General features: G+C 44.4%; 1 protein-coding gene across 1 annotated transcript in view; it reads right to left on the minus strand.

Moving 5' to 3' along the window:
- Positions 1 to 26,733, minus strand: part of lrp1bb (low density lipoprotein receptor-related protein 1Bb) — a 138,415-nt gene that overhangs the window by 21,136 nt on the left and 90,546 nt on the right. Inside the window, exons 43-72 of the mRNA XM_078091226.1 lie at positions 26,480 to 26,672; positions 24,397 to 24,522; positions 23,421 to 23,549; positions 23,143 to 23,262; positions 22,384 to 22,497; positions 22,115 to 22,264; positions 21,772 to 21,894; positions 18,894 to 19,013; positions 17,891 to 18,019; positions 17,566 to 17,688; positions 16,787 to 16,927; positions 16,414 to 16,601; positions 15,097 to 15,280; positions 14,915 to 15,000; positions 12,975 to 13,097; positions 10,753 to 10,934; positions 10,351 to 10,550; positions 10,062 to 10,250; positions 9,797 to 9,945; positions 9,571 to 9,664; positions 9,208 to 9,324; positions 8,613 to 8,732; positions 7,759 to 7,878; positions 5,617 to 5,733; positions 4,336 to 4,442; positions 2,630 to 2,762; positions 2,151 to 2,257; positions 1,878 to 2,010; positions 1,469 to 1,591; positions 1,190 to 1,312 (exon numbers count right to left, since the gene is read on the minus strand). Of these exons, the coding sequence (XP_077947352.1) occupies positions 1,190 to 1,312; positions 1,469 to 1,591; positions 1,878 to 2,010; positions 2,151 to 2,257; positions 2,630 to 2,762; positions 4,336 to 4,442; positions 5,617 to 5,733; positions 7,759 to 7,878; positions 8,613 to 8,732; positions 9,208 to 9,324; positions 9,571 to 9,664; positions 9,797 to 9,945; positions 10,062 to 10,250; positions 10,351 to 10,550; positions 10,753 to 10,934; positions 12,975 to 13,097; positions 14,915 to 15,000; positions 15,097 to 15,280; positions 16,414 to 16,601; positions 16,787 to 16,927; positions 17,566 to 17,688; positions 17,891 to 18,019; positions 18,894 to 19,013; positions 21,772 to 21,894; positions 22,115 to 22,264; positions 22,384 to 22,497; positions 23,143 to 23,262; positions 23,421 to 23,549; positions 24,397 to 24,522; positions 26,480 to 26,672 (4,063 nt within the window). The remainder of the gene's footprint in view (positions 1 to 1,189; positions 1,313 to 1,468; positions 1,592 to 1,877; positions 2,011 to 2,150; positions 2,258 to 2,629; positions 2,763 to 4,335; positions 4,443 to 5,616; positions 5,734 to 7,758; positions 7,879 to 8,612; positions 8,733 to 9,207; positions 9,325 to 9,570; positions 9,665 to 9,796; positions 9,946 to 10,061; positions 10,251 to 10,350; positions 10,551 to 10,752; positions 10,935 to 12,974; positions 13,098 to 14,914; positions 15,001 to 15,096; positions 15,281 to 16,413; positions 16,602 to 16,786; positions 16,928 to 17,565; positions 17,689 to 17,890; positions 18,020 to 18,893; positions 19,014 to 21,771; positions 21,895 to 22,114; positions 22,265 to 22,383; positions 22,498 to 23,142; positions 23,263 to 23,420; positions 23,550 to 24,396; positions 24,523 to 26,479; positions 26,673 to 26,733) is intronic.

Consider the following 26,733-nt stretch of genomic DNA (forward strand, 5'->3'; position numbering starts at 1 on the left):
GTTGAGATTTTCTCCATCCTAACAAACATATACCAAAAAAGAATGAGAGTTGGTAGGAAGTGAAAGAACAAAATACTGTGCCACAGAGGTGGAAGGAGGGAACGGTGGGATTAAGGTGGGATTGAAAGGATGGATGGAGGGAAGAAGCACACAATGGTGTGAGGTAATGGAGTGAGGTAAGAGATGGATGGACGTATCAACGGAATCAGAGAGGAAGATGAATTGAGGAGAGGAGGAAGGAAAGAGTGAAGGATGAGGGAAGTGATTTGTCCCTTCCCTTCCCCGTCTGCTCGGCGTGATCGTCACACCGGGCTCGTGTTGGGGAAACATGTCAGGGGACTAAAAGAAGGTCGGCAGCTGCTATGCCGTTGGGCATACTAGAGAAGATGAAAGCCATTTTCAACATCAGAAAACTAACAACAATGTTAAGTACACCAAATATTTCACAATGCGCCTGTGAGATGACAAATTAGGGTTCAAAATATTGGAATAAAATTAAATGTTAAATCTTTTGCATTATGTAAAACTGTGCCGGAGTGTATAATTGCATGAATTTCTAATAGATAGTAAACAAAGTTCATTTAGAAGTCAGTTCAGAGCCAAAAACCCTCTTATGCCTTTTAAATTAACGTTTGACCCCATTTAATAAGTCATCAGTAAGAACGCTCGGCATGCTCACATTTATCGACCTGGTCAGTGTTTTTATTGCAGTAAGAAGTGAGTGATAAGTAAATCAGAAAAGAATAATGTATTTCATGTAAGTTGAACAAGTTGAGATAGAATAATCGCTCTCTTGCTCTAAATTTCAGTTCATGGGGGATGTGATGAGGCGTCGCCAGCGAGCACAGATTCTTCTCAGGGTTCATAAGCTAACAACACAAGCCGCGGATTTGGAAGACAGTTCGGAGTTCACTATCAAGATTTGTATTTAATTCCCTTTCTCCATTAAAAACCAACAGTGGTCACGGGTTGCCAAGTTCCCACCCAGACCTAATTAATATTTTGAGTTGGACTCTTTGCACCTCTGTGGGTCAAGGAGAAGTGCAACAGGGGAGCAAGACTATCAGATAATGGAAGCAGACTTCTACCCCCTTTCAAAAGTGACAATTCAAAAGTGACAATAACTTGAACAGTATTTCTGCATAAAGCTCGCTCGGTGCAGATTTATAAATCCGATCTCTTTGCTCACCACACTTGTCTTCATCCGAGTTGTCACCACAGTCGTCCACTTTGTTGCAGACTTGGTCCGTGCGCAGACACACGTGATCATTCCTGCAACGGAAAGGCCTTGTGGGAGGGCAGGGAAGCTTCGCTGGAGATGAAACGAACAACAATAGATGTGCCTTTCAACACTGCGTTCGCTCTTGTACGAAAATGACATTTTCCCTCTCGGAGAATAGTAGTGGTTTATAAAACATGCATCAACTGTCTTCAAAGGAAAGGCTTGTGAGCGACACTTTCAACCCACCACACATGTCTAAGTCCTCGTCAGAGTTGTCTCCGCAATCGTCCTTGCCGTCACACACCCACGTGTGGAGTTTGCATAAGGTGTTGTTGCAAATGAACTCATCAGCCCGGCAGAAGAAAGCACCTGAAATGACACAAATTAGCCTTTCAACACTCAGTGAATTCAGGGTTGTGAAACAATAGGCCTGAAAAACGCTGCATGACAGAAGCGAAACGACTTGTCATTTAACATAAATGATCCACAGAGCCCTGAAATAAAAATGGATTTATCTCATCTCAAAATCTTGCCTTTGCCTCTGTTAATACGAGCAATATAAATACACTTGCCTTGCCTATATGCAGTATTAAGATTTGAGCTTTTTCCTTCCTTAATGATGAAAAATACGTGCACAGGTCCCACTCATACCGACCCTGGCTGCAGTTCTCCTCGTCGCTGTGGTCCATGCAGTCCAACACGTCATCGCAGCGCCAGCGCCGAGGGATGCAGTGGGCCCGGTTCAGGCAGAGAAACTCGTCTTCCCTGCACTCCTTTACACAGCCGGTCTGTCAGCAAAGAAACACAGCGAATCATGGCAGACGTCCGTCCTTGGGGGGTTTGTCAGCCGCGGTCGGAGGAAAAACAAAACAAAACGCGGCATCTTTCGGTTGCCTTTTTGAAAAATTTCTCGTGAAGCTGCGCTGACCTCATCTGAGCCATCCAGACAGTTGTCGTGCCCATCGCACCTCAGGCTGGCCGACACGCACCCTCCGCTGGCGCACACGTACTCGTTCACGGAGCACGAAGGGGCTGCTGGAGAAGGACAACGTACAGCAGTCAACACCGCTGAAGGATCCGTCAGCGCGAGACCTTTCAGTTTACTGTCGTATGGACAAGTGGAAAACTCCACATGAAAGTAAGGCTGAATTACTGCGACGTGTCCCACTGTGATGATGTCCAAAAGAAGCCTAAAAGTCTTCTGTATCCGGGAGGGACGGGACGTGGAAATCTCTTCGGGCCGTCCAAGTTTTGGTACGATAATAAGGCCAACGTTTTTAACATTATGGATTCAAGCCAGCACAATAATTTTCTGATTAACATTTTTGTCACCAAGTGGTACGTAAAAGAACATTTCTTGAAACTAAATGCAATTCCTTTTAAAAGCTGCAGACAATCAGAGTTCACCTGTTTCTTGGCAGTTTTTCTCATCTTCCCCCATCTTGCAGTCTTCTTGACCGTCACACAGCCACTTGAGAGAGATGCAGAGGTTGTTGTGGCATTGAAACTGGTCCTCCTCACAGCGCTCCTCACAGCCTTTCTGTAAACGCGCACAAACAGGGAGAGACGTGACCACGTGAGGTTATTACACCGCGCTACATTTAATGAAAGGAAAACCTTTCTATGTGGAAAACATCCCTGAAAGCACCACTGACAAGGTAATTGTTCTGTCCTCAAGGCGGGGTTTGCTGTTCGCTGCCTTCGGACTCCGAGCCTCGAAAAAAGGTTGAGTGTGCGAACGGGCCCCTGTGCTCTCAGTCAGGTACTCTAATCCTATTTTTAAAGTTGAATTGCTTGAGGACCTGGCAGGCACTTTCTCACAGAACATTTAATTCATTATTCCCTTTCCTATTCACTCGCAAAATACCAAGGACACATCATGTTGGATTCAGACTAAATACCAACAGCGTATGTGACGTTTGGCTTCCTACAATGGAAATGAATGAAAATAGAGAAAATGGTTGGTTTTGGTATTAAAATTATTATTGGGATTTTTGGTAAATGAACCAAACATGTTCCGAATATATAAACTTGAGAGTATCTTTAAAAGCTGAGGGAACAATATGGACTGTTTTCTAATAATGTCTGTTTGTGATGACAGAATAGAGGTCAAGATGATTCTGCTTCAGTACAGGACAAAACAATCATGTATTTCAGTAATATTCCATCCTCAGTAAATATGAGCAGTTCAAACTATAAAAAAAGTATACAAACTACCTAATCATGGCCAATATGAATAACTACATTTAATAATCACTGGGTGTTATAATGCTTATTTATTTCCTTGAACAGGGGAAGACAAATAATAAAAGCTTAATAAGGGCTTAACACAGCTTTGAATTGAGTACGTGTAATAAAGCTTTTGTCCTTGAATTGTACATTGCACAGAATCATTTTTCGAGGAATCCTGCAAAAACGTTTTACAGCATGCAATCCTTTGATAAAGGCCCATTCAAGTCAATTTCTTCACATATTACTAGAGCGTTAAGTTACAATGGCAATTGACAGGTAAGTAAATTAAGACATTCAAGCCTATTATCAACAAACAAGTGCTCTTTGTTTTGCTGAGACTTGGGGGATTTTCAGAGGCAAAGAAACAAGGTATTTTACGTACTGGATGATACAATAAATTCCCATACAATCACAGTGATATTTTCCATCCTGCATTGTTGGAATATAGAGACCTTAATGAGTGGATTTGGAGCAACACAATGATGGAGAATAATCCAGTACTCCAATGCTCCCTTTCCGATTGGGATATTTAGTCTGTGCTCGAGTTGCTAGCTCTCATACTGCCACACGAGATCAATTAAAGATTGATCTCTTGAAAACACAAGGATTAATAGATTGATGTTGCAGTTATTTTGAGATGTATACTGTAGAATGATTCGCACATCTTTTTAATGAACGCTTTAAATGAGCTTGGAATTATTCCTTCTTGCATTGTTTAAAAGAAAAGAGCTCATTTTTTCCCGAGCTATTTTCAAGTGCACAGTAACTCGTTCTTAATATGGCGTCTTGATTATAACTGTGGCTCATTAGCAGCACTCGTGTTGGTTTACCTTTCTCTTTGATTTATAAGAAAGTGGTACACATGTCTCTGAAACACTCGCCTCATCGGAATTGTCCAGGCAGTCATAGTCTCCATCACAGCGGAATCGGGAGGAGATACAGTCTCCGTTAGCGCAGGCAAAGTCCTTGTGGTTGCAGGTGACTGGCTCTGAAAAACAGATAGAAAATCCTGCCAGACTGCATCTTTTTCCAACTCTATACGTAACAAACGTACACCCCCCTGATGCAGTAGTCGGCCAAATGTTCGAGCTAATTAGAGTCATTTTGTTTTAGAAGTGGGGAAACTGGCAAAGCTCATATGTGTCAAGATTGTGAAAATGCATCCATTGCAGCTCTTGCAACGGAGGGGCGACATACTTCCTGGAGCCAAAGCGCTCGTATCTGCCATTTAGTGCCAGTGTGTCCCCAAGGACAATATTAGGACGCAGCTAAACAGCTGCATCAGATCCAATGTCTGGGCCCTCCCCTTGTTATCAGGGACGGTTCGTTAAGGCGTTGTGTGCGTGTGTGTGTGTGTGTGTGTGTGTGTGTGTGTGTGTGTGGGGGGGTGTGGGTGTGTGTGTGTGTGTGTGTGTTACGAGGTGTGCTGCATCAGAATCCCATGAGGCATTGCAGCAAAATCGGATTTGCAGCCTCTCCACTGTCTGCTGGTCCACCTGCTTAATTCTTTGCCATCCAACACTTGACTGGCTTTTTATTTGCATTTTAAGTGACATTAATTGGTATGGCTAATAAGGATCTTACAAACCATGTCAATTATGCATACTCAGCAAAAACACACAAAAAGCCTGCACGTAGTCACGTACCGTACAGGCAAACAAATTCTCTCTCCCACACACATATACACACACACACACACACACACACACACACCAATGCAACATGGACTCCGATGTGTGGGTCACCACTGTCACTGCCTGAATAAATCAAAGTTTTGTTGGAGAAGAGATGATGAATTACCCAACAAAGGGAAATATCCGCTCGGAACATTACAGACAAAAGATAATATTAAGAACCCGGGAGCCCGAGCCTCACATTATTCCCTGAGAAACAGCACGGATAATAAAAGACTGCTTTAAAAGAAAAGCGTCGAGCCGGGCCGAGTCGATAGTGGGAAGAATCACCCGTGGTGTACAGCTACAAGGGCGTGCGTGTGTGTGTGTCAGAGAGAGAGAGGTGGAGCGAGGGAGGGAGGGAGGGAGGGACACTCGGGTGTCTTCAGAGAAGTCCATTTCTTCACTGCCTAAGTGCGTGTAAAAACATCAACGGTGTCTATAAACGAAGCCGCTGAGCTGCCAGAGAGTGAGGAGTCAGGTACTCACTGCAGTTCCCCTCGTCTGAGTTGTCTCCGCAGTCATTCTGGCTGTCACACCTCCAGTGGTCCGGGATGCAGTTGTTATTCTCGCAGCGGAATTCATGAGGTCCACAGGTCTTTTCATCTTTTTCATCAGGAGCAAACAAACATGAAGATGAAAAAACGGCTTCAAAGGGCATGAATATTAATAGTGTGCTAGCTATCACATTTTCTACGTGTAGTAATCATCGTTTCCTCAGGGTTCGCCTAAGCAAGTCTGACACCGAGTTCAAAACACAGTATGCCCCCCCCGGAGGCTATCGCACCGCAAGATGGAATACCTGACTCTGCTACCAATCGTCCTCCACAGAATTGGAGACAGGAAGTCGGCAAAATTGAACTTTCTTCAAGAAAATATCCGAGAAAATCAGAGAAAACAACAGATGCTGAAGCGTTTGATTCTGATTTTGATGTCCTCACGCAAACTGTGGTTCTGGTTCAGTGTCCTGTGAGAGGCAACAAGTAGGTAGTAAGGAGCCTTAAATGTGATTGATGTTAGTAATAAGTATTATTTAAAATGGACACTGAACAGCTCATGAAACTTTTTAATAAACAAAACGGGTAAACATTTAACATTTAAGCTTAAAAGTAAGTTGGTCACTTGAGTTGAAGATAATGTTTCACCCGATAATCATCCTGGATGATTTTGGACAAGGTCTGAATTCAGGCTGCAACGACTCGCATGATTCAACAAACGGCACTTCGGAATCACTACTGCTTCTGAGTTCTGGAGTTCCCAGTTTTAAATGTTGATCACCGAGATTCTCCGTCCTATTTGCATTCGCAGAAAAACAGACGCTTTGATATTTGCTCCAGCAACACTTCCTCAGAAAGTCAAACGGAGAGCCTCCTTTAGAAAAAGTCATTTTAGCGCAGACACCATCGGGGATAATGGCCAAGGTAACGCTGTTATCAGGAGGGTAAGAGCTGCTTCAAAAGAGGAGGGTGGAAGATTCCGCCTGGATCTCTTTCCAAAGTGACAGCAGGAGGAGAGAATCCGGAGGGAAAGCGTCAGCGAGCAGCAGCGGAAAACACAAGGCAGCGATTCATTAGGCAGCAGCTCAGTCAGTCACTAACAGCTTATAAAAGATGTGAGGACGGGAAGAAAAAAAAACCCCACAATACTTCACTTCTAAGTCAGAACTCATTACGGTGCTAACAAGGAAAACTTCCTTTACCAGTCTGAGCTAATACAAAGTAAAAAAAAAAGAAGACAGCTACAGAGCGGCAGCATCTCCTTTGAGATTAAGTGGTGAGAACTTTGTAGGTGTTGAAAAATCAGATGACGTAAACACTGCTGCTGATTCGGTTTGAAGGGCTGAAGTCAAAAAGTCAGTAAATTACACGATAGCGGCAGCGAAACCTCCGCATGAAGCCACAAAGGAATCTATCGAGAAGAGGTTTGAATCATCAAAGGCTGAAGCATGAATATTCTTTTCAAAGGTGTAGGATGACACACCAACGGCGAAAGAACCCCCCCCAATAAAGGTTATTCTTCTTCAAACTATAAATAGAAAACCCCTGGCCCCCGCCAGCTAGGGGATGATCCGTCCTATGCCTTTGAGATAATGTACCAATAAAATATGATGCTGTACATTCTGAATGAGTCCATGACTGCAGATACTTTATCTTCCATCTATTCGACAGAAACAACCGTACAGATCTTTGCATTACAGTGGAGTCGTCCAGGTCCCAGAACTCACTCAAAGGCCTGTCTAGCAGATGTAATCCTGGTGCACAGGGCTGGAGTTCACCAGGTTCCCTGCCCTACTGATGATGCCCTTTTGTGTTGTTTGTGAGGTCAGCGTTTGAGATTGACTGTTAAAAATGGCAGGCGAGCTGAGATCATAATGCTGAGCTCCTTCTGATGAAAGGGACGGCCGTCCTTCAGGACATCCTCCATCATCCCATCGCCAGATAGACAACAAGAACACACAGAAGTACCAGAGGGAAGCTGAGTGTGAAATTAATTCAGATTAAATCGGATTCTTCTCCTCTTCAAATGAAAAATAAGTGAAGCCGTGTGTGTGTGTGTGTGTGTGTGTGTGTGTGTGTGTGTGTGTGTGTGTGTGTGTGTGATTCATGGCCGAGTGGGGTTTCAACAACTCACCGCAATTAGCCTCGTCAGATCCATCTGCACAGTCCGGGTCCTCATCACAAACCCAGAGTTTGGAGATGCAGTGCATGGAGGCCTTGCACTGGAACTGGTCTGGGGAGCAGGTGCTTTCAGCTGCAGGCAGAGAGACAGCCAGTGTGTTTTGGGATGGTGGAAATGACCCGAGTGGCCCAAGTCCAATTAAAGACCACCGTGACACAAGATATATAAGAAGCGAGAATCGATGCCGCCATTCAGTCCTCAAAAAGCTTTGCAAACCTTCACGGCTATTATAGCAAGGAGCTGATTGTTATAAAAGCTCACATTGTTTCAGATTGCATTTTAATTTCGGTGGTGCAGTGCTCATTAAAAATGTGCATTCAAAATCACGTCCAATCACTGTGGAAGCCTGAGAAGGAGTGAAGTGATTAGCTTCACTTTAATTAAAGCCTTTTTTCTGAGTCTCTTTCTCCCCCTTAGTTTCTCGCATTGTCTGCCGCCGCTCTGATCCCTCTTGCAATTACATGCAAGACAAATGCAGTAGTAAAAAAGACCGGGAGTGATACGGGGAATGATATTCTGGTCATTTACATCGCGGCAAAGAGAATATGTGTGATTAATATTGGATCGCTTTTCACAGGAACAGCCAATAACAAGGACTACTTTTGGGACTTACTAACTTCTTAGTATTTGTCAGTATATAGTCAGTCCTACAGATGACATGTCAAAACAAAACAATTCAACTCATTTCAAAAGATTGCATCTTTTAGACAACACTATCGAAATAAAAACACAAATGTTGTCTTTTATCGACTGATCAAGACCCCAGTGAAGACAACGATCGTTAAAATGATAACACAGTGCCTTACGGCAGTCCGTCTCATCCTCTCCGTCTCCACAGTCATCCTGACCGTTGCAGCGTAGGATAACAGGGATGCATTTCTGTTTCCTGGTGCACTTGAACTGGCCTGACAGACAGATGTATGTCTCTGGAAAACAACACAAGGGAATAAGAAGCGGGAGGGGGCATCAATAAGCGATGTTAGGAGTCTAGACAAAGCCAAGCGTTTACACACACACAGCGTTTATGAACACTCCTCCATCTACTGGTTAACGTTTTGTAAAAACATGCAGTCTGCTAATCAAGCATTTTAGCTGTTTTTATTGAGAAAAACAAGTGAATGCAAATAAAAAATATTTGTAATAATTGAAATGAAATGTTTTTCTTTTTAATGGTAAAAATGTGATATTCATACTGTAGCAATATGTGATGACATTTAAAAATTGCCAGGTTGAATTCACGTGATTTGCATGATGCTTTTTTGCATCAGGTTGATTGAAAATGAATTACTAAAAATGATTTTGATTCATTTTCTGCTGACGAACATGATGAATTTACTGATTGTTTTAGCACTAAATAGTAGCTACCAACGACGCACGATTATCAGCATCCAGTATCCTCACCACAGTTCGCTTCATCGGAGTTGTCGCCACAGTCGTTCTCGCCATCACAGATGAATGGAGGAAGAGCACAAAGGCCGGTTCCACACTGAAAACGTCCGGGTTGACATTTGAATTCAGCTGTTGGGGGAAAAAACAAATCATAACTACATCTCGGGGTTTGTGCTCTGAAGATCTGAGCAGAAAGAAGATATAAATCTCTGCCGAGCTTTGTGTGGATGCTGTTAAATGCTAAACATACAAAACAAGAAGCAAGCAGACATCCAATTGAAAGTAGACATGACTCAAATCAAATGTAATGTTCCCCAATGCTCAGCGAAAAAGGGAGTTGGTTTTAAAGCCAGCCCTAAATAATATGGCACTCACGGCAGTCAGTGGGCTCATCCGATCCGTCCCCACAGTCGTCCACCGTGTCACACTTCCACCAGAAAGGGATACACTCATCCGTCCCGCAGCGAAACTATTAGTAACACAGACAAATATACAAATGAAAAATGAAATATCTGACTCGCCTATTAAGATTCAACTTGGCCAAGCATTTGCCAATACCTACAGTACAGGCAAGAATAGGACAGAAGGAGAGATGGCTGACCTGACTAGAAGTGCAGTTAGAGAGGCAGGTCTTATTGTCAGCAGCCAGGTAGAAATTTGTGGGACAGGCACATTTGTGTTCTCCGCCGGGGGACAGAAGACACAAGTGGCTGCATCCCCCGTTTGCGATCTGACACTGGTGCTTGGGTACTGTACAGAAGGACAGAAGTACACGGCCGAGTTCAAACCGTGCAACGGAAATCATTTCCCTCTTAAAACTGTAACGGCAGGATAGAATGAGCACGAGCGCCAGGTGGAGTTCGCACCTTCAGGCTGCCGGAGGGAGTGGTAGACCTTGATGGATTTGATGGCCTGCCAGGAGTTGAGGAGCTCCATCCCTTGAGCGCCAGTAGTCTTATGAGCACGTCGGAGCGACTTGGACTTTCCGTCCGTCCAATAGATAAAGTCCTCAAACAAAGTCAGAGCCATTACCCCTTGGATGTGGTCGTAAGACACTGGAGAGGGTGAAGAGACAGCCACGTTAAGCCTCCAATGAAGTTACTTTCCCCGACATGTTAACGTCTTCTTTGAACCCGGAAGACACTTTCTTCCCACCTTTCCGCCTTTGGGTGCCGTCCATGTTGGCGAGCAGGATGTGGTTGTCGTCCGCCCAGTAGAGCCTCTTGCTGGTGTAATCGATAGTGAGAGCAGTCGGGCTGTAGATCTCCGTGTCAATGATGACCGTCTGCCCTCGGCCATCCATGCCAATGCGCCCAATGTGAGGGGGTTCACAGCAGTCAACCCAGAACACGTACCTGGCCAGAAGTACAGCAACGTTCAGCGCAAGAGTCATATTGTGTGGGGGATAAAGAATCAGTACCGACACAAAAGGAAATGGATCCAACGGTTTCTAAGATAGTAAACTGAAAGGAGCATCTCCATCCCTGATCTCCACCAAGTTGTGAAATCAATCCTTGTGAAGAACAGATTGGTTTACAATAACGGTGACATACTGACCCGGTCTGGGGGTCCAAAGCTAGATCCGTAGGGTTCTTGAGGCTCGAAGTGATCAGGGCGGTAGGGTAGAGGCCGTTGGCTTTGGACACTTCCAACGTTTTCCTTTCCGCATCACACCAGTACAGATTCTTTCCTATCCAATCCACTGCTAAGGCGCTGGGCACTGCGGTTCTGTGGACGATCTAGCGACACAGGGAGAGGAAGAATTGTCTATTGCTCTAAATTCGTCCATGGATGAATGTAAAGCACTATTTAAAAATAAATCTGATATAAATGACTAATATAAATAAATATTGTCAAAATTGTATTTCATTAGTTTACTACTGTTAAAGAAGGTTGCTAGTGGGTTGAAAAAAGGGGAATGCTATCAATCGGATGTGATTAAATATGATTCATTTATATATGTGAAATAGTGTGAGAAAAGGATATCTTTAGCATTCCCATAAAACGCCTACTCTGCGTACTTACCACTTATCATCTTAAGGTATGTTTATTTGTGGACAACATTTCTCAGGCATGTTTTGACACATGTTCTAACATTTTGTTGAATGCAATTACCAACTCCTTGCATGTTGCATTAATTCACAGCTCAAAGTTTTGTTTAATCTGAAATCTGATAAAGAAAGACGTAGGTGTAATATTTTGCCCGATCAACTATCTCCAGACATCACCAATTAATTAAGGGCCCAATGATGCTGGACCTATGCATATTTAAGCTCAACACAATTCAATTAATTTCTGCTGCTGTAGCTATGGTAGTTACGTTATCAAGAATAAAAAAACAATTAACCATGCTCCGTGAAAACCTTTTCTGACCCCAAATCACATAAAAAATATATATTTTCATTTGAATTCAAAGCTCTAGTAGCTGCTGGTACAGATACTGTGAAAACACAACGTCAATGTGCAAAAAGGGTCAGAGTAAGGCATTGCAGAGGAACCTGTACTGGCTAAAGCCTTTTAATAATCTCTTGAATATATAACGTGGTTTGACCTGGTGAATACGAATTAACAAAAACAATACATGGTTTGCTGAAAAGTGTTAACTCGGTAAATGAAAAGTCTGTGGTTAAATCAGGCAGGGTGGAGGGCAGCAGAGGTACATCAATGATCTTGTTCATTTCACTCCACTAATCAATGTGAGCCATTTAGTTAAAATATAAGTGAAGAATTTTATCTGATGAAACAAAATTGGAGAACTATCTAACTCCATCAATATTCCCGAATGAGTCTGACCTTTGAGTAATTAAAAAGCAGTTGTTTAGAATAAACAGTCTATGTGCCAGCTGGCAGATACAGACAATGCCTTTAAAGCCCCCTTTTACAAAAACATAAAATAAAAAGGCCAGCCGTGCAATCTGTCATTAAGGAACACGGAATGCTTTGAGGCATTTTCTGTCACCGATTGCAAGAAAATATATGGCGTTGGCCAAAGACTACAGCCGTCCCCAAAGCAGTAACTTGGACAAAACTGAGCTCAGAACAGTAGTAAAGTCTCACATGTGGCGCAGTACTTTTCATCACAAGTTGATACTCATTACATAAAGTCCTTCTGGCTGACTTCATTCATAATATCTCACTATGGATCAAAAGGATTGTTTCATGTTGCACTGACGGTTAACTGAACCTTTGGATGAGGCTCATGAATCCAGAGAGAAACCAGTCAGTGAATGCTGTGTCACAAACCTACAGTATAAGCCATATAAAGTTAAAGACTCGTCATCAGTCATTTGGTCTATTATTTAATGAGTGAAGATATTTAGAAAAAAGAGCTTTCCAAGCAATGTCTCTTTTAAAAATGACTGCATCTCACTTAATGGTATCACGTATAAAACCAAATATTAAAATGACACTTGTTTCCTTTCCGCTTCAATCATAACTACCTGCTGACACTGTGCTGATGGGACGGAAGAGGAAAAAACAGCAAAATCCTTTTAAAGTTTCAACCCACATGGACAATGTAACGGAAGTGTCCTCTAACAAAATGTGGTGATATGAGAAAAAAAAGAAACGAGGAGCACACGAGCGGCTCCTTTAATCGATGTGAAACATCTGACGGCGCCACTGTGTCCTGAGGCTTGTTACATTCATCTCAAGCCCGCTGACACTATTCCTAATATCACAAGCACACACCAACAGAGCAAATCCATTGCGTGGATGATTTAAAAAAAGGCACAAGGGACCGTGTGGTGGGAAATCACAGCAACTACATCCTGCGGTACCTTGAGGTCACTCCCGTTGAGGCGCATCCTGTTGATCTTTCGACCACTCGGCCTGGTCGAGTCGACCCAATAGATGAATTCCTTCTTGTAGTCAAAGTCTATGTGGATGATGTTGTTGAGGCCCTGAGGATACAGAGGAGAGAGCACAGGGATATAAAAAGGGTCATTTTTTATTTCTGTGGCAATCAAACAACGAGGGATCAGGAACCATTGTGATGGCACGAGACACTTTCATTGTCAACAACATTTAACAGAGTATTCTTTTATGAGGAAATCCGTCACCGTATTAATAATAATGTCATTTTGATACGCAGGTCCATATATTATTCGTTACAGCATGTCTCATGCATTTTAAAAGCAGAAGTTGGTTATTTATATATATGCGTACGTCAAAAACATAACCATATAAATGCAATAAAGAAATATTAAAGCGGCTGTAACATTTAATATTGTAAGTTCGGTCTAAAATTAAAAAACAAATAAATGTTTATGGCAAACAGTATTGTGTTCAGTCCAGAAAAACACCAATGCTCAACATTATAACATTATAAATATACAGATTTTCCTCTGTAAAAAAAGCAAATCCATTCCACACCAGTGGGGTTAACTTTTATTTGTTATTTCAAATACCAACAGGATGAGAAACATAGCAAAGCAAGCCAAACCTTTACAGTATCCGTGTGTGATTTATTATTAACCGTAGAGACAACATTGATTGAGGAGGTTTATCCCTTTGGTCTCAATGCTTGCGGCTGTTTACTCAAATGCTCTGTGAAGTTTGACTCTTGTAAAAAGCGTAAGATTGAGGTAATTCCCGACTCCCGTCACGCTCCCACGACCCCACTGTCAGTCAGACAGAGCCGCTCGCCACACAAGGGCCCCCCACCCTGTTGTCTCACACCGTGGGTGCTGACAAAAGGTGTCAGATAATGTGACAGGAGAAACGAGACATCTTCATCAGATCATCAGCACCCTCACAGACAGGCGCCAACGTTTCCTGGGGGAGCATTTCTCCACTGTAACATCAGTTGTAGAGATAAAACCCGCGTGGCCCTTTCATCATTTTCCCTTTAGGCCGAATATAAAGGCACCAACTGCAGAATTAATCACAAGCTCAGAAAAATAGTTTCTGAAAATAGGTTTGAATTTTCTTTTTATTGTAAAACATGTGAGCAAATGATTTCATGTTTCAAAAATTAAACTGATATTATTTGAAAAACGACTTATCTCAACCGATAACACCTATCAATACTGGACTTCATGTAGAACTCAGTCACTCTGTAATTTCTCAACATTACAGTTGCGTATTTGCAAACAGGAACTTTCCATGAGCAGCTCACGGAACGTCTGACTTACTTAAAACAAAATGTCCTCCCCGGGAATCGCATCCACCGCTGTATGAGAGCCACAGCCGGCCCTAATTACAAATACAGTACAGAGCTACGTAGGAGACCAGGAGGATTGCAGCTCTCAACACATTTAATGGCTTAAACGACGTGTTGCATTGGTACCATTACATTTAGAGGAACCTTACATGTACGTGTAATGATCGGCTCATTGGAAATGTACATAATATCATCAACAGATGATCTGAACAGGGCAAGTAACGGTGTGGTGAAATGATTTCGCGTCGCTCCAGTGTCCACCACCACTTCCATCCGCGGCCTCTGTTAAAGTGAGTTGTGGCTGATGATAAACCGCCGATGCAGAGTCAAAAGGTGATTATGACAATGGGAGGAGGCCCGACGCTTCGCCACAGGTTGATTTGCGGTAATTCACAGCCAACCGCTCGGCAGTCCGATTTTAAGCGTTGCCCCGGAGCAGCTGAGGTGAAAGCTATTTCATTGAAAATATGTTGATGCAGTACAGCATGCCGATCTCATAATTTGACATAAACTTCCCGACCGGCACAGTGGGGGAGACGCATGTGTAACGCTTACCTGTTTCAGGATGGTGTAATTTGAACCATCCACACTCAGCTTCCGGATCTCCCGGTGGTCGGCCATTATGAGAAAAGGCTCCTCGGCTGGAAGAAGGACAATACAGCGTTACCGCACCGGTAGGACCGGCAGTTACTCGCCGATATCCTGCGCGATGAGAGATTAAAAAAATGCGTCCCGACCTGACAGCGCCCTGCACGTGTCGGGGTTGCGCTCCAAGGCTTCGTAGCCGTCCACACACAGGCACTTGTAGGAGCCGTAGGTGTTGATGCAGCGCTGGCTGCAGGGAAGTGTGGTGGAGCATTCGTTGACATCCACGCACGTCTTCCCGTCATCCTTCAGATGGAAACCAGGCCAGCATTTACACTGAAAACGGCAAACAGGAATAGAAAAATGGTTTGGATTAAAGTCTTGCGTTTGCCGCTATACGATTTCAAATTAACTACAAAACAAATCATTCAAATCAATCAATGTTTAGTTCCGATGGAGTTAAGCTTGTCCGAAACAATAACAACTTCATTGTGGTTCTGTTATGGAAAACACTAAAACAGCTTTTGCTTTTAGTACGTAAGCAAGTCAGTAAGTAAGGTGTATTTATATAGCACTTAACAAATGAGAGGATGCAAATAAGAAATGTGGCCATACAGGAGAAAATGGAACAAAACCATGAAATACACAACAAAAAACCGACTAAAGTAGTCTTTTGGATATAAATCACACCTTCTAAAAGCAATTCAGGCACTCAATGAAAATGTATGAAAATGTAGCATCCATTTATATGATATAATCAAAGTTGTGATGTGCAGCATGGCCCCCTTTGAAAGGACTGCAGTGCTTGTATCAGCCGCTGTGGACCCACAGCAAATCCTTCCTCCTCCACAGTTACAACCTCGAGGGCCTGAGTGCTGATTTCCCTGTCCAGGCCACAAATGGATGAGCCGAGGGTCTGCATCGATGTGCTCTTTGTCCAGCTCTGCCCCTGTCATGACAGCTAAGAGAGGTTTTCTGTGCCTCTTATCCGGTTTTCGGATGCAGTTGGCAACATTTCACGGGAGGAGATGAAGAAGGGGGGGCAGGGGGGCAGGGGGGGGATCCTGGGACGAAGGCACGACCTGCAGCAGTCTGACGACAGCGACGACCGCCCGGGTATTCCAGCGGACGTGGCCTTGAACCCTGATATCACACGCCAGCGTTGGAGCGCGGACAGTTCTAGAAGCTCTCCTCACAGCGTCCAAGGCCGTACAGTCTAATTTGTGGTCATTAATCATTAATGGACACATTAATATACAAATGGAGCCGTTGCATTTCTACTGCTGCTAATGATGGTGGAGCTTAGAACTGTAACATCGCGCGCGGTTTTGGAGTAAAATAATGACAAATACTGCAAAAAAATCAGTTTTGAGGTGTTACCGGATGAGATGGGCTTTACGAGCGAACTGTAGCCAGCGGCGGCGCACATGCGAGCTACCGAGCCGTGAGCTTGTCCGCTGTTCACCCACCTTGAAGCCCACAGGAAGATCGCGGCAGTCCTGTGTGCACCCGCTGACTCTGCGGTTCAAGCATTCGTTCACGTTACAGTTCCTCTCGTCCGACTGGTCTCCGCAGTCGTCTCTGCCGTCACACAGGCTCCCCTCGGAGATGCAGCGTCCGTTTGAGCACATGAAGAAGGAGCCGTTGCACAAGCTTCCTGAAAAGGAGGAGGAAGACATGGCGGTCACTGGCACAACGCTCCAATTTGGGGACACGCTTTGACCTAACAATGGATCTAGGAAAAAATTCCTTTCAAGGCATCCCCTCCTCCGGTTTAAAGCTCTTTGCTTGCTGCCATATGTGCCCGCCGGTTCCCTGTGTGAGCCGGGGCAGCGGACTCACCTGCGGCCAGACATTTGAGGTTCAGCGGCAGTTCGTCCGAGTGGTCGGGACAGTCAGCGTAGCCGTCACACTCCCACTGAGAGCTGAGGAGGCAGCGGCCGTCCCCGCAGCGGAATTCCTCTGATCCGCAGGAGGGGTAGGCTGGAGGAAGAGGGACACCTTTTCATGGAGGAATCCTGGGGCTCGGCTGTGACACAGCTTCAGCTTGAGTTCTAACAGAACTATGTGGAAATAGCGAAGAGAGAGCATTCTGCGGACCGTTGTTCGTATTAAAAAGAATCAGCCTCATTGTTAAGAGTTTTTCTGTAATCATTCCTCATTAAAAATCAGGCCATCTGGAGTCTTAATGGCGGGCACAGCTGTATTGGCCAATAATTCAATAATGAATGTGTAATCGGCACCAGGCATCACAAATCAAGGCTTCCTCCATAAAGACACGGAAAATTGGTATGAATCAAATAACAAGCTGTCCTTATGTTTATAGGTATCATAGTCTTGAAAAAGATAACGTGGCGTAATCTGAAGTACTCACCTGCAAAAGACCTAATGATGCAAAGTTCAAAAGCTTAAAGGAACAAGAATTTGTATGAAAAATGGAAAATATTTTAATATATTTAATATATATCTATATTATTTATCTATAAATAAGAGGCTACGGTCCAGTGAAAGTGCGGCTACGTTAAAACACAGAGCGGCTTTCGATACATGCATATCCATACAACAAAACGCAAATACTTCGGTGAACATTGAGGGACAGAGAGCCAAATAAATGGACTTGCCACATTCCACCGACTCATCGGAGCCATCTCCGCAGTCGTCGTCGTGGTCGCAGGCGAATCGCCGGGGGATGCATGCGTCGTTGCGGCAGCGAAACGAGCTGTCGTCACACGAGTTGTTGGGTGCTGATGGGGTGAAATAAACGATCCGTTCAACGGCTAAGCTGTGTTTCCCGTCCATTTTACACTACTTACTTCAGTGGGCTTCACGCTCTACGGCCATCGTTTCGTACAGTTAAAGTGTAAACAAGCAATGATTTCGTTTCATTTCTCGGTGTGAGTTGCGGAAGCCGTCCAATGGGAAAAAGAAAAAAAAAAAGGTGTTTACCACAGCCGGCTGCAGAAAGCTCGTCACTCCCATCCGGGCAGTCCCTCTCGCCGTCGCAGAGCCAGCGCTTGGGAACGCAGGCGTACGACCCCGGGCAGCTGAACAGGCCCGGAGCACATGTCACCGAGCCTGAGAGGAAAACAGGACCACGTGTTCCATTTTCACAAGCCAAAGAACACGCTGCACCGCAGAGGAGAACGAGGGCAAGGGACACTGCACTGAAGCGCTGTGTTTCTTTGGGATCGCACCTTCTGTCCTCAGGGAACAATCGCTAGGAATCCCAATGAATGACAGCGGGTTTTCTCCTCTTTCGGGGAAATATTGGACAGTATAACAGCTCACAGAAGTAGGTTTTTGTTACGGTTTTGATCCGATACCCCTCTGTGCCCTGAACGAGCTCTTAATTCATTTCGGGAAACAGTTCTCCTGTGCAAGCTAATTTAGATGACAGCGGTATTGTGAGAAAACAATTATTTGCTTCTGTGGCTTCTTTAACTCAGCAATACTCTCCTTTATCTACCCTTCAAGACATAAGGCAGGGAGTGAAATACATTCCTCCGATGAGAAACAAAGGTAAATACAAGTATATCTAAAATGCTTATCTTGTTTTCCACGAGCTTCTGCGTCATTGTGACACTTTGTCCTCCGGGCCATTTCATTAATATTTCTTTGACACTCCATTACAATCCAATTACACAACCAAAGTTCAGAAGCCATTCTTGTCTCTTTATTGCATTTGGATTCTTTTAATTTCATTCTACAATGCACTACGCACACTCTGCCCATTGCATAAAGTCGTGCCTCTCGGGCATCAGTGATGAAAACATCTATTCGCCCCACTGGAATCATCAGAAAGGCCCGCGGTCTCATTTGTTGTCTCATTAAGAATGTTCAACTCAGTCCACTGGTTCCCAGCCCTGCTCAGGGGAACACGTAAACACGCAGAGGAATACGGCGGATGTGACCTCGTGCACCAGCGGCAGATTGTGAAAATGGCACTGACCACAGATCTGCGCGCTCTCGTCGAGGCCGTCCTCGCAGTCGTTCTCCCCGTCACACAGCCACTGCTTGGCGATGCACTTGTTCTTGGAGCAGGCGAACTGGTTCCACAAGCACGACGAGTCTGCGGGGAGGGAGTTTCAATGCCATGAATCAAACAAAGTGAGGAGGAGACGACGACAACAACAACAAGAAGAAACGCGGCAGACCCGATAGAATGGGCAGTTTGTTTTGTTGGCTTTTATTCGCCCCACGGTACGTTTGTTTGTCTCTCAAGTTGCGGTACTTAGCAGTAAACACAAGTGCTCTCACTCCACTGTGAATCAATAATTTCCTTTTCTCTCACAGAAAGAAAGATACTTTGATGAACGCGTCTGGTTTCTGTGCAGGGAAATAAAAACACTCAGGAAATCCAACCCAAGTATCTGGAACGGACATCTCATCGAAGCACTTAAGTGTTCATTATTGACCTTCACTTATTAACCGGGCTAGGGTTAGAAGAAAACAGGTGGGTGTCAACTAAGAGAGCACTCCGCTGATCACTACATGAAAGCTATTGTTTGAAATGTGGATCTCCTCATAATCTGTGATGACTGTGCGTCGCTGAGCCACCCGCTCTCCCCGGGGAGCCGGTCTCTTCCCCTCAGATCTCCGCCCCGACAAACTCTGCCGGGGCTTTGATGAGATGATGAGAGAAGAAGGACGAGGGCCGTGCTCCAGGTCGTCCCACGGTACAAGGAATTGGGGTGTGGGGGGGGGGGGGGGGAGGAGGGATTTTCACACTGTCTCTGTCCTTCCTGTCAGACTTTGTAGATCACAGCGGATCCACAATCTGGAAATCACGTTCATCCGGACTTTCTGCAGGTGATTCTGGATCTGCACTTCAAATGCGCCCACAGCTGTTTCATGCGTGTGTAACGCAGTAGCGGGTCTGCGGCAATTTAAATGTATCAAAGAAAGTCTTTAAAGTCTTTCAATAGTGTTGCACACAGCTGGGAGAGCGCATTATGCATTGTGAAGTGACACACGACTATTTCATCTAATCAGCTGTGGAATTTCAAATTTCTCGAACTTAATGACGTTTTCCTCAAACCACTTTGAGTCCGCAGTCAGATTATCAGTGGCTGGAGCTTTTTATATGGTAATTAACTGAGCGGAATGGGAATATTGTCTATTTGTCCCGAAAAGCTATTCAGAACTTCTCAAAGAACCGTGGCATAATTCATGCCAGCTCTGATATCGGCGCATTTGAAAGAATGAGATATTATCCTTTCACACAGGCATTAATACGGAGGAGATTTTATTTGAAGGAATGTAAATACTTTTCACATGTTCTGCATCTCTCTAAGAAAATTCATGGCCGAGTTACAAAATAAACCAGATAACTCAAAAAGCATTAAATATGTAAACTGGATCGCACTGAACTTCCTTTCTCTATCTGCTGCAGTGGAATTGAGCACAATGGTTCTGGTTTATCATCCAGAAAGAACAACGCAGACGAGGAGGAGATCAGCAGCATTCAGTCAAACACTCTTAAAGGCAAAGGAATCAAAGTTATACGATCACATTTTATGTGCGTTGCTCTTCTTGAACCTCGTCCCCGATGGAAAATCCGTCCCAAACAACGCGAGTCTGGATGGTTTTAGGGCCGGATGACGGCACTGCTGAGAGCTTCATGACTTCTTACACTTTATTAGGAAAGGTCGCTAGAGATATTATTAGAGCTGCTCAGATAATTTGTCCTTATATATAATATATGTATATATATATATATATATATATATATATATATATATATATATATATATATATATATATATACATATAGAATAGTCGCAGTCTACTTGTATCACTGAATATGTCAGGCTAGCATATGCTTTATCTCTTTACTGGTGAGAGGAAATGAAAGTGTTTTACAAAAATTGGTAATAACACATACATAACATGACGTTGCGATTCATCAAACATTTGTTAATGGCTGGTTTACCTGCTCAGTATAATTTAAGGTGATGTGGAAATGCACAAATTCGCTCTTCTCCCGACTTATACGCGAGACCCGTTGTGAATTGGGTTGATTTGTTTGTATATTTTTTTTTTTAAATCGTTCCCCCGGAATAACAATGTGCTGTTTATGCACTAGAGAAACATCACAAAAGGCTGACAACTCCAATACAGCCAGCGAGGGCATTGACGTTGTATTTGTGGACTACTCAATCAGATTAAATCACCTTGTGTGACGGTGATGAATCTTAACAGCTACCTATAACCAATAAAGCTCCCAGCGCGTGGTGCAAAAAGTAATAAAATGTGATGGTTTTGTGTGCGAGCTATTGGTTTTGAATGCAAAATATATTAATCCATACCATGACTTAATTATGCTCCCCCGTTTAATTGGACAGATCTTGCCTGTCCCAGTTATCTCTGCATATATTTGCACGGATCAAAGCAAAGGTAAGAAGGCTCCTGCTCCTCCTGGTGAGGGGAAGTGGAGGAGTTGTATTGTAATGTGTATTCCCTTCATGCGTCCCTGTTTTTCCATTGAACCCATCTCCCGTCTTTAGTACAGCAGATTCACTGACTGATGCCGCAATCATTTAACTGAACCGCAGGAAGTGTGCTACATCTTTATTTAAAGAGAGAAGGGGAAACAAAACATTGTGTCCTCAAAAGCCTCTTTCTCAATGTAGGTGGAGAAAGGGAGGGAGGGAGGGAGGGGGGGTGATGCATCGGATCTATTCAAAAGGACAAAGGCAAAACAACAAATAGCCTCTCCTCAATGCAAAATGAATACCCATTCTAACAGCCGACAGCGAGAGAACGGAGCACCGTCAGACCGGGAAGCCGGCGGCTCGCCCGTGAGATGTAAGGCGTGTTGGGTTTACCGCACTGGAATTCATCCGCTCCGTCTTCGCAGTCTTTTTGGCCGTCGCACAGCCACACGCTGGAGATGCAGTTCCCACTCGGACAAGCGAAGTGGCCCTCCTCGCACTTCTGCCCGTGGGAGACTGGGGGACAAACAACGAGACCACGAGTCAGTGCCCGCCGCGTCGCCGACGAGCGAGGCCGTTAACTCTCCCTAAGCTCTCCGGGAATACTTCATACCAGCCGTCACCATCGCCGCTGGAAGTGAGATCCGTCCTAAATCTTTTCTAATTGAAGCTGGCTTCCTTAATCTGACTGTGTGTGTGTGTGTGTGTGTGTGGGAGGGGGTGAGGGGGGCCTCACCCTGGCAGCCGGTCTCGTCGGCGTAGTCTCCGCAGTCGTTGGCCCCGTCGCAGATCCACGTGCGGTGGACGCACAGCGAGGTGGAGTTGCAGCTGATGAAATCCTTCTCCGTCACCCCCAGCTTGTAAAAGTGAGAGCAGTCGCTGTGGTCTGGGGTCAAAACACATACGAAGCAGATGGGGGGAAAGTTACTGGATCCGTCCGGCTCACAGGCAGAGCGGCGTGTTTTTTTTTTTTTTTTCAACATCATCACGGGTTGGAGGACTCACTGCAGCCTTTTTCATCCGAGGCGTCGGCACAGTCGATGACCTGGTTACACCAGGCGGAGCTGGGTACGCAGCTTCCATCCTTGCACGAGGATTCGGAGGAGGCGCACGTGACATCTGGCGGGGGGGAGGAGGGCGTGTGTGTGGAGAATTAGCATTTCAAAAAAGGTAATGGAAACAGCACTCAGAGGCAATTACAGGTAGAGCTGACAACAATACGGGGGGGGGGGAGGGGGTTGAAAAATATCCCAGTTGAAAACTGGATCGGATGATGATACAATAATCACATATTATAATGGCATTGGAGAAGTTTATTCTTGATGTCAAATTCACGAGGCAGTGGAACAAACTCCTTCCTGAAATCTAAGACCGCTAAATTGGAAGGTCCACGTTAATTAAGAGAACACCTTGTGGGCTCAACCCGCCTGCTGCTTCAGTATTGCGAGAGCACACACTGCAGTCATCAGACTTGGGTCCAATTACAGCGAGGGGACGCACACAACTATATTTCGTTTGACCGCACGTATTCCAACCACAAAGGCCGAAAAAACAAAGTCAGCCTGGACCTGTTGACAAGAGAGCGGCGGCTCAGAGCCTCTCGGTAATTCGTGCACTTTTATGATCTCGGGGCTCATTAGACAGTGAAGGCTCAACGCGGCACGAGGACCTCGCGCGGCGTATTAATAAAAGCATTAGCGCGACCGGATCGCGCCCTCGGAGGCACGGGCGGATTGAGCGGGAGATCAAACGGCTGCGACTCACTGCCGCAGAAAGCTTCGTCGGAGTTGTCCCCACAGTCATCGATCCTGTCACAGAAGCGGCTGCTGGCCACGCACCGTTGGTTGTAGCAGGGTCGGAAGCCCTTTCGACAGCTCCTGTTGTCTGGGCAGATTCAGAAAAAATGAGATATGACTAAATGCTCGCCACGCATGTTAATGACATCACATGTCAGCTATTTCTCCCGGGAATACTAAATCAAAGAACACTTTTTTTTTTGATCAAATACTTTGCACTCTTAACCGAATCTTCTGTTTTCTTACCACAGTACTGCATCTTCTCATCCGATTTATCTTTGCAGTGGGCTACTCCATCACATGTTAGCTGGTAGTTTACGCACTCGCCATTGCCACACTCAAATTCAGTGTGAATGTTGCAGGAGGAGTTTTCTGCTGCAGGGGAAGACAATGACGGTGACGCACTGTGACTGCCGACATCTCAACACACATAACTCCCTACTTGTATAGGCTACCTCAGCTTTAGGGAAATATGCCTTTGAAATCCTGGCATGAAGCACATCATCCATCGAATTTAGTAGACTGATTTAATTATGCATGTCAATATTTTACATTCAGTTGTTTCCAACATCGGTTAATTAAGTTTAATTAATTTAAATTGCACCAATAAATACGTCCACATCATTTGATCAATCATTCTTCTCAGCCTCACAAACTAAAAAGGTAACTTTCTTGCTCCAGCAGGGAGCAGAACTGGGGTGTGGAATAAAGAAACACTCGTTACATCCGGGCCACCGTCCCTCTCTGGTGGTCCCTTGCCGTGTTCACTGTGGTCACACCTCCATGGTCTGAACATCTCCCCTCGCCGGCTCCTCTATCCTCACATCACATTTCAAACTAAGCTATTCAAATACAAAACCTTAGAGTTTGCTGCCTGCTATCTGCTGGCACATAACATTATGAGTGTTATTTTCCAGAGCGGTGTTAAGCACGAGTACTGGAACCATTGCAAACGTTGTGCTTTAGCAAAGAGGGAGCGAGAGACGACTTTCTGTTCTTGACAGTTCATGCTTGACTGAACCGATTAAAAAAAAAAACATCAAAGGTTTGTGTAAACGCCACAAACAAGAGCGCAACCCGAGTGGGGAAGCAAGGTTATACAACTACACATGTAAATGCATCCACAAAGATTACCTGTCGATATCTATTCACGGGGATGTTCAAAGAGTTACTATTTGTAGTATTTGTGCCACGATTGAATTTTGAAGCCGTCCCGACTTACACACGCATCTGTTGTCCTCCAGCAGCACACGTTCCCCACGGCACGAGCAGTTGACCCTGCCGTCCGGGGTCAGGAGACAAAGGTCGCCGCAGCCTCCGTTCATGTGCCGGCACTGGGATAGCTCACCTTTAACACAGTCGAAAAGAATCGATGAGCGGTCAGAGGCGATCAAAGGGGAAGACCTCCCCTCGTGCAAAGTCTGTTAGATGTCATCACTTCCTTCATGGAGTTATTGTTTGAGCCGTCCCCGTCGCCTGTGTTATTAATGAGTCATATTTCAAACGAACCTTGAAAATCGTTGGATTGTCTGGACTTCCCATTGGAGAGAAGTACTGCCGAAATGGTTGTTAAAAACTGTGAGGCTCTGACACGAAACATTAAATCATTAATGTTAATGCAGGAGATAATGGATGTTGATTTTTTTTCCTCTAAATTTCCATTGCAGCTGAGAAACGTCCTGACGCGATATGCTCTGGAATGCAGTTGTTTGTAATCGCATATCCCAGTAAAACTCCAAAACCACACCACTAAACCAAAAAGAGGCAGCTGAGTCATTGTTATTCAATAAAAAAAAAATCATCGGCCATGTATTTCTATTTATTTGATTTTCATATCAAGCATTGGTCTGATTTAAGTGTGAAAAGCTGCCCTTATTGTTTGTTGTCATTTAAAGTCTCACAATGGAACAACATATGAATAGAAGGGGCTGTTCTGTTGCTAGAGGCTGCCACTATCCTCAGTGATTGGTGGCAAATGTATTACGATTTTTGGTTCTTCTCTGCCTGCGGCACTTTATGAACAAGCTTTGTGTAGCTCGGTGGGAATCATGTATCGCTTTATATTGCACGAACCAAACTGCAGACATAAAATAAATATTCATTGCTCGACTAGTCCTGAGAAAACAGGCCTAGCAACAAGAGACATAATATCAAGAGCAAGTATTCAGAGACATGGGTGTCCGTTGGAGACCCTGTGTTATTACCTGCCCTCCAGCCACGAGTATTTTATTCATGAGCAAAGAAACCGTTCCCCTCCGCTGCAACTCAAGTAAACCATTTGCATCATTATTTGCATTCAAGATATTCATGGCGAAAGGTTAACGGTAATGTACGGACCGGAAAAGTAGAAACTGATTATCGGATCGACCATTGTTGTTCACAACGTGAAGCTGTGCCCTTGAAGGACTCGGGATTCCATCTCAGGACGAGAAATAAACGAGTAACAGTGCGGCTCCGGGGGTCCGGGTGCAACCAGGGGGACACACTGAAGCCCATTTCCCTCATGTCCCTCTTGGAAACAAATTTATACAACACTTTAGAGACCCCCTTTACAACGCAAGCTACTTTTCCTTTTATTAATTACCTTTAAAACTTAAGTTTACTACCATTCGAATTAGGACATTTGCCACACCTGCTTTACACCATAATGGGAATAATAAAAAAATAGTTCCCAATTGTTGTTTACCTTTACTCATGTTTAACAGGTAATATGTTGTTCAATGTGTAAATGAATATTATATAAATATTCCTGTCAGAAAGATGATGAACGATGAAACTTTTTTTAAAGTTTAAAAACTAAATTCAGCTAAACCTTGTTTTTCTAGATTTCATTATTTGAAGGTATTGTACTATAAATCACACCTTTCTATCTGTAATCCCTGGACTTATTGTAAGTCGCTTTGGATAAAAGCGCCAGCTTATGTAAAACATTACTTAAATAAATTAAAACATTTACTTAACGCTTAGATGTTGAGGTTGGCCACGAGTAACCAGAATCAGTCCGGCTTTCTTACTCTCCCCCCCCAATGAAACAATGTCACACAGGCTAGTGTGGAAGGAAACTGTGTTCATGCATTAAAGTACAGTTTGCTGTAATATTCTCGCGTTGCTTAAGTGAAAAGCACACTCAGCAACGCATTTTGGTCTATTCCTAAACTAAAATAAGCTAATGGATTTACACGTGCTTTCAGTAAACTCCTGCCAATTAAATACACACTATCACCCAGGCACACACACACCTCACGCAAACATTTGCAGACACAACGCTGCATCCGTTTGACATCTTTGGCTGTCCAAGTACTCACAGTTGTTGGTGTCTCTGGCCACGGCTATGATCCCCATTGGTTGATGAGGTATGTCTGCTCGCAGCACCTTGGTGTCACCGCCCGTGTACTTGTTTGAACGCAGCACCGACCGGCGGGCCCAGTCCGACCAGTAGATGAAATCTGCGTAGATGGCGAGCCCGTAGAAGTTCCCGGGTCCCGATTTAACTATGACCTGAACGTTGTAGCGCAAAAGGACTCGTGTTAGAACTGCTTTGCACATTCAACGTTCCTCT

Source organism: Gasterosteus aculeatus, chromosome 16 (genome assembly GCF_964276395.1).
Source record: "Gasterosteus aculeatus chromosome 16, fGasAcu3.hap1.1, whole genome shotgun sequence".
NCBI classification, from domain to species: Eukaryota; Metazoa; Chordata; class Actinopteri; order Perciformes; family Gasterosteidae; genus Gasterosteus; species Gasterosteus aculeatus.